Source organism: Pediculus humanus, genomic scaffold (assembly GCF_000006295.1).
Source record: "Pediculus humanus corporis 1103172108315 genomic scaffold, whole genome shotgun sequence".
In the NCBI taxonomy this organism is placed as follows: Eukaryota; Metazoa; Arthropoda; class Insecta; order Psocodea; family Pediculidae; genus Pediculus; species Pediculus humanus.
In genome coordinates this window covers 1,151,129-1,158,485 of record NW_002987884.1, presented here as the reverse complement: position 1 = coordinate 1,158,485, position 7,357 = coordinate 1,151,129, and the positions used below count along the sequence as shown (strand labels likewise).

The following is a 7,357-nucleotide window of genomic DNA, read 5'->3' as shown; positions in this document are numbered from 1 at the left end:
CTTAAAAAAAATTTTATTATAATCTTTAACTTGTAACCTTTCACGTTCGTGTATCATTTTATTATTATTATTATTATTATTTTTTAATTTAAATAAATTTTAATTTTATTCATGTCGATCAAAATAAAAAAGGAAAAGAGATAGATAGCATCACATACATCATTCATTCACCGTGACAGGGGAGTAAAAGAAGAAATCAAAGATTTGAAAATTTTTTTTTAATAACTTTAATCTTATAATACGCCGTCTTCTGCTTTTTTTAATAAACATAACATCTATCGATTTATGTAAATCATGAAAGAAAAAAAAAAGAATTTTCTTTGTGTTTGATATGCCCACACGAAGTCACGCTAATCAGAATGTGGGGTAAGGGAATGTATTATAAGGCACATTTATATTAAACTTCACGAATACCTCTGACAAGGAAGCAAGCATAGAAAAACCTGAGCGAGATTTTACAGGATGTACCTAGATAAACACAACCTTAAAGCAAAAAGGAAAGAAAGAAAGAAAATGGATGAACCTAAATACAACCGTATTGAACAACTCATGGGAAAACTAATTATTAAAAATGAATTTAATTATGATCAAAGTTTTCAAATCTAAAAAAAAACTCTCTCTCTCTCTCTCTCTCATTGGGCACGTTTATAAAAAAATTGTTCGATTTAACAAACGGGCATCATTTATAAGAAGAAATCCGTTACACTAACATAAAACATGTCGAGTAAGACTCCATTCTATCATTTCATAAGAACATCACCGTCGGTTTTTTTTATCATAGAAATATCATCATTATCGCGTTCGACTTAAAAAGAATTCTTCTTGATACAAAAAAAAAAAAAGATGTCGTTGGGGGATAATAAAAAAGTTTACAATTTAAACGTGGTTTAAGATGACTTTTGAAAAGAAAAAAAAATTACAAACATATCTTACTGTGATCTTATTGGTCCTCCATCCCGATTTACTTCCGGTCTCGAAAGCAAGAAAATGTTGATGATTGTCATCAATTCGTACTCATTCGTGTATTCTTACTCTATGACCTGAAAAATTTTGTATAAAACTATATAATATTAGCGAGGGGGACAAAAAACCATTTGCAAAAAATTGCATAGAATAAAAAAATAAAATTTCTTACCTGTAATTAAAAAATAATTTTTTTTTGTTGTTGTTGTAATTATTCGTAGTGAGATACGGGAAAAGATAAAAAGAACGTAACGAAATGCCGGAAAAAAATGTCGTTGTTTGTGAGATTGAGAAGTTCTCAAGTAACACTACAACGTCGACAAAGAAATTTATTGAAATGTTTAAAATTTTCAAGATGGAGCCTTCTTCCGTCCTTGTCCATAATGTTTCTCAGTATTGCCATTGCAAGCGTCGGATTTATTATTATTTTCGAAGTAAGTTTACTACGATTAAATTTTAACTTTAACCACCATAACGTCACTTCCTGTAAAAAACATTATTATTATTATTATTTTCTCCAAACAGGTAAAAATAACACAAAAAACTGGAATCGAAAACAAAGATGTTACAAAACAAGTATCATTTTCAACAACGACAACACCGCGAGGTAATTAGTATAATAATAATAATAATAATAATAATTCTTGTAAAAAAAAAAAAAAAAAAAAAAAATTTGTATTATTTTATAAAAACATAATGATGATGCTCGAGTGGGAAAACGATTTCCCCTTCCGTTCAATAAAAACGTTTCAACCCTTAAAACAAACTATTAATTTTCATTACCCCAGGGGGGTTAATCTCACGTAAAAAGGGGTTGAAATATATTACCATAGAGTTAATTAATTGAGAGACACGTTAAAAAAAATAATTTTTTAATCTCTCTCGTGATAAAAGTAAAAATTGTTTTTTTGTTTTCCCCCTACCTTCCTCCCTTCCTGCCTCCCTCCCTTCTTCCCTCCATTCCTTCCTTTCCAAGCGTGTTTTTAAATGTCTTTTACTGTCCCCCATCGAGAAAGAGGAAAAGGAGTGAGGGGGGGGGGCAAAACGAAACATTTCCTTTGTCAAAAATATTATAAATCAATTTTAAATATTCATTCACTCGATCGTCGTCCGATATTTTTCAATATGTCGTCCAATTCAATAATTTCCGTTACAAATTCATCATCATTTACAGATTCCCACATCTCGTAATCGGGAAGCAAAATCTGCGTCGAAAACCTTAAAAAAAAAAAATTAATACAAAATAATGATTTAAATGAATGAATGAATGAATTGTAATGATTATTATTATTATTATTATTATTTACAGGTGACTTTTTTAAAATAGGTGCTTTGCTTAGTAAAAGCACACCGAATGTAGAGCTTTTCGCGCAAGTAACATTAAATCAAATTTATAGTATGAATATAAAAAAAGATATATTAAATTATTACAACGTATTAAATGATTGCAAGGTTAAACGTAATTTGGAATGTAATAATTATACGCTTGTAGATAAATCGTTGGAAAGGATAAATTGGCCGTACCTTAAACCATGTTCACCCTATCCATCTAATCTAGGTACGAACAAAATTTTTTGATTTATTTATTTTTTTGTTCATCTCGTTGAATTTTTATTATGTATTTATGTATTTCGAATAAACAGTCGGACCCATGTTCGTACATCAAAGTCAACTATATAAAATAAATCAAATGGATCCGGAAATTTTATCGAAAATCAAACCGGGGGGTTGGTGGGAACCCTCAAATTGTTTATCTAAACATTCCGTTGCCATTATAATACCTTACAAAGATCGTTGGCATCATTTAACAACTTTATTAAATTTCCTTCATCCCCTTTTGCAAAGACAAGAAATTAGATATAAGTTATACGTCGTCGAACAGGTATTGTTTTTAAATGAAAATCGGGGGGGGGGAGGGGGGGAGAGTAACGCGACTCGTATTTAAAAAAATTTTATATGTATTTACAGTTCGGTAACGAAACGTTTAATAAAGGTATTCTGATGAACGCTGGTTTTCTAGAAGCTTTGAAAGAAGAAATTTATCATTGTTTCATATTTCACGATGTCGATTTGATACCGGAAAATGATCACAACATGTATACATGTCCGGAAATGCCGAGACATTTAAGCCCTGCCGTCAACGAACTTAATTACAAGTGAGTAAAAAAAAACTAAAAAGAAAAACTAAAAAGCAGAAGAAAATAAATAAAAATGTTTTTTTTTTTTTTCCCACCCTTCCCCCCCGCAGGTTACCTTACGCGCAATTAGTCGGTGGTGCTTTTGCAATAAAAACTGATCATTTTTTTCGCGTTAACGGTTATTCAAATTTTTATTGGGGTTGGGGAGGCGAAGATGATGATATGGGATTGAGGTTTGTAAATTATTATTATTATTATTAAATTTTTTTACCTTAATAATAATCCATTTCTTGTATATACATTCATCCATCATCATATTGTGTGTGTAGAATTGAACAAACTAATATGACCATAATCCGACCTTTACCGAACATCGGAAGGTACACAATGATAAAACACGTTAAAAGAAAACCATCCGATGTTGAAATACGTCACAGACTCCTATCGACATCTAAAAGAAGATACAGGTAAATCTCTATCATTATTATTAATCTTATATTTATTTATTTATTACATTTGATATATTTTGTTTTTCAGGTACGAAGGTTTGAATTCGGTAAATTATAAATTAATTAAAAAAACACAATATCCATGGTTCACGACGATTTTAATCGATATCGGTAAACCACATCCATCGTTTAAATTAAAAAAAAAACACGAATTAAAAGAAGAAAAAAATAATAATAATAATAAGAATAATAAGAATAAGTAATAATAATAATAATTTATTTATTATAAATTTATTTCATATCCTAACATCAAATAATCCTAAATTAAATGCAACCTAACGTAAAAATTTCCCTTAGTTGAAATTAAATCGGACACAAACTTCTATGCAATTCCGCCATATTGTTTTTTTTCTTTATCCCCTCCCGAAGAAAAAACCCCCACGAATAATATTTGAATTAAAAAGTTTTATCTCTCGTATAAATGAATACTTTTAACATGTACAAAGAAATATTTTCTTACCGTTTAATAAGCAAAATATTTTTAATTACTCGAGTTTCTCTTTTACTTATCGAAGATAAACAAAAAAAAAAAATGTCGAGAGAGCATCGAAATGTAATTATTATATAAATCGTGGCAGAAACGTTTTGCAACCGTACACGACACGCCGCCCACACTCAATCACGCGACATCTTAATTCTTAGAAACGTGTCAATAAATCAAAATTTATGTATTTACACAAAAAATAAAAAGATCAGTCGAGAAAGATGAATAATAATGAGTTACAGTCGGGGAATTAACTTTTATCTAGTGACACACATCAATTTAAACTTTGTTGTTATGTATATATATATATATATATATATATATATATATATATATATATATTAAATTTCTTAATGAAGTAAGATTTATTACATTATCATATTTTACAAAGCGGGGGGGGGGGTGATGCATCAAAGAACGAAGTTTTCCTTTGATGATGTTAATGTAAAATTAAAACAAATTTTATATTTGACAAAAAAGAAAATTGGAAAAATTTTAAACCTGAAAATTATAAAGCCTAACAAAGAATTGGTAACTTGGAAATGTGTGTGTGTGAGAGAGAGAGAGAGAGAGAGAAAATTAATAAAAAATAATAAAGATGTAAAGAAAAAAACTTGAAGTGTTGTTGTGGTTTAAAATCTCAAGAGAATTGAGAAGAAATAAATCCATGAGGTATTAAAAAAGGTTAGATAAAAAAAAACCTTTTAACCTGTTTTGGAAAACATACATTATTAAAAAAGAAAAAGTTTTAAGAGGGTGGGAGGGAGTGGGAGGAGGGGAAGTTTAAAATGTCAAGTCTATCTTCTACAGATGTCAAAAATAAAAACAAACAAACAAACAAGGGGGAAATTTTTTTGCCATTCAACCATAATCAAAACCTTATTTTAAAATTCAAATTATTTTATTATTACATTTAAAATGGGGAAAAATGAAGAAGAACACGTTTCCTTGATGAGGTATTTAGCATAAAAAAAAGAAAAGTTTTTTTAAATAAAATATTTTCCTCCCTCCGCCCCTCCGCCTCCCCCTCCCCATCAAAACTAATTTTAAAGCAGGTGGTGCTTGTCTAATCATTTTTTTTGTTATCGTATGAAAAGAATAGAAATTTAATACTACTACTACTTTGTATAATTTTTTCATTAACGAATGTATAACAAAAAAAATTAGATTTTTAATGCTTTTAATGCAAATTCTAAAGAAATTTAAATTATATATACTGTCATGGTCTCATTCGTTTATCTCTTCGCAACGTTAATCTCCTTCCACGTTCGTGTGATACTACTCTCTAAATTAGGACAATAAACGAATACAATTTTAGAGTAAGTAAGCAAAAGAAATGAAACGTTTAGGCCAAAACTACTTAATTATGTGAACAATATACTAAACAATCACCAATTTAGATGTTAGACACAAACCAAAAGATGTTTGAACTTGAACAGTAAGACAATCAGAAGAAAACCGAAGAACAAAGTACCAAAAGTACCTAGGAAGAACCAAAAAGAACCAAAGAACGGTTGCAAAGATGTCAAGCCACCTTTTATAAGTTGGGTTTTCTGTTACCGTTTTGTTTAGAACACACAACAATCTAAATTAAAAAAGACTAACGCTATTACTAAATAAAAAGAAAAAAAACAAATGAAAGAGTTTCTAGAAGCTTCAAGAAAATATAAAATAACTCTGTGTCAAAGAGTTTCTAGAACCTTCTACAAAGTATCTCTCTGTCCAAGAGTTTGTGTCTGTGATTTCCATTGTTACACTTTTGCTTACAAACAAAAAATATGAACGTTAAATATGAGAACAACATACATAACCGAATTATCTGGTACAGCGTGTCATGTTTCCATTAGTGGCAAATTTTTCTTTTTTTTATAAAGATATTATTGATAAGTTTAAATTAGTCCTTTTCTCATTATTTCAATTCATATTTTAGTCATCGAAAACTAATCTGATATTAATTGTATTTATTATTGTGAATAACCCTTACCTTTACATATATCTGTGACCATGTTTTTAATCAAGCAGGCAGCCGCCATGTTTAACCATGTTTTAATTTTGATGATGCAATATGAGATTTACAAATAAAATAATTTTGTTTTTCCTTTACAACTTGTTATGTTGTGGTAAACGAATCTATATTATATCTGTAATAAATTATGTGAAATGTGATTTAGATACACAATTTCAAACAATGTAATAATAATAATAATTTTGTTTTATATTTTAAGTGGATTGTTGAAAATTGAAAAAATACTTACCCAACACAAATTTTGACTCAAAAAAAAAATCTGAGACGTTTATAACCTTTAAAATTCTTCAAAAAACTTTTACAAAGAAGAAAACGTTAATTTAATATTTCATAAAAAGGTATTTTGTGTAATTTTATTGTTGCATGTGATTCTGTGAGAATACTGGAATGAGTTTAAGTAATGGCGTCCTAACGAATTTTTATTTCAATAAATGCTACAAAAAAAAATCAACGATTTTTTATATAATCATTCGAATTTTATTCGATTAACGACACAATTTAAATAAATCTCGTTAAAAAAACTTTTTATCAAGTGAATAAAATGATTATTTGACATTTTAAAAGTAATATCGAATGCATAACGGCTAATAAACCGTTAGATTCTCAAAAAAATTCAAATCAGATATATGACATTGAGTTATGAGTTTTCGATTGGATGATTTCAATATAGAAAATTTAAAAAATTATAATTAAATTTTATTTTTCGAATGAAAAAATCAATCAATCAATCAATATAATAACGATTGATTTGAATGAACTTATGAAAAAAGTATATTAATTAAAATAATTCATGTGATGCATTTATTTATACTAACCTTAAAAACTCATTTAAAAAAAAAAATATATCGAATTATTATTAATAATAAAACAAACTATAATAATTATTTCGTTAAATTTTTATAAATAATAAAAATATTTTTAATTATAAATAATAATAACAAAAAAAAAAAAAAAAAAAGAAATTAAATTTAACTTTAAACTAAAACAATTTCATCCACAACCGACGCTTTTGTAACGAATAAAAATTTTTTCGTTCTCGAATGTGTGACGTAATAATTAACCAACTACGTAATAGCAAAACAAAAATGGCTGACCGGTGGTTTGTTTATTCAATCAAAAAAAAATTATTTATTAATAATTAACAATTTTTAAATATATTATCTTATTTTAAATCGATGGTAAATATTTATTTATTAAAAGAAATTCTTTTTTTATTTGTAATTTAAATCAAATGAAA

The 7,357-nt window shown here is 27.6% G+C and overlaps 1 protein-coding gene across 1 annotated transcript; it reads left to right on the top strand.

The window, feature by feature from the left end:
* Positions 1-1,232: 1,232 nt before the first annotated feature.
* Phum_PHUM597160 (xylosylprotein beta4-galactosyltransferase, putative) lies at positions 1,233-3,813 on the top strand (the record flags this gene model as incomplete). The annotated part of the gene is made up of 8 exons (XM_002432642.1): positions 1,233-1,397; positions 1,489-1,570; positions 2,273-2,521; positions 2,607-2,845; positions 2,932-3,119; positions 3,212-3,334; positions 3,431-3,568; positions 3,639-3,813. 8 exons carry the CDS (start codon positions 1,233-1,235, stop codon positions 3,811-3,813), a joined length of 1,359 nt encoding a protein of 452 aa, XP_002432687.1.
* Between the last annotated feature and the right edge of the window lie 3,544 nt (positions 3,814-7,357).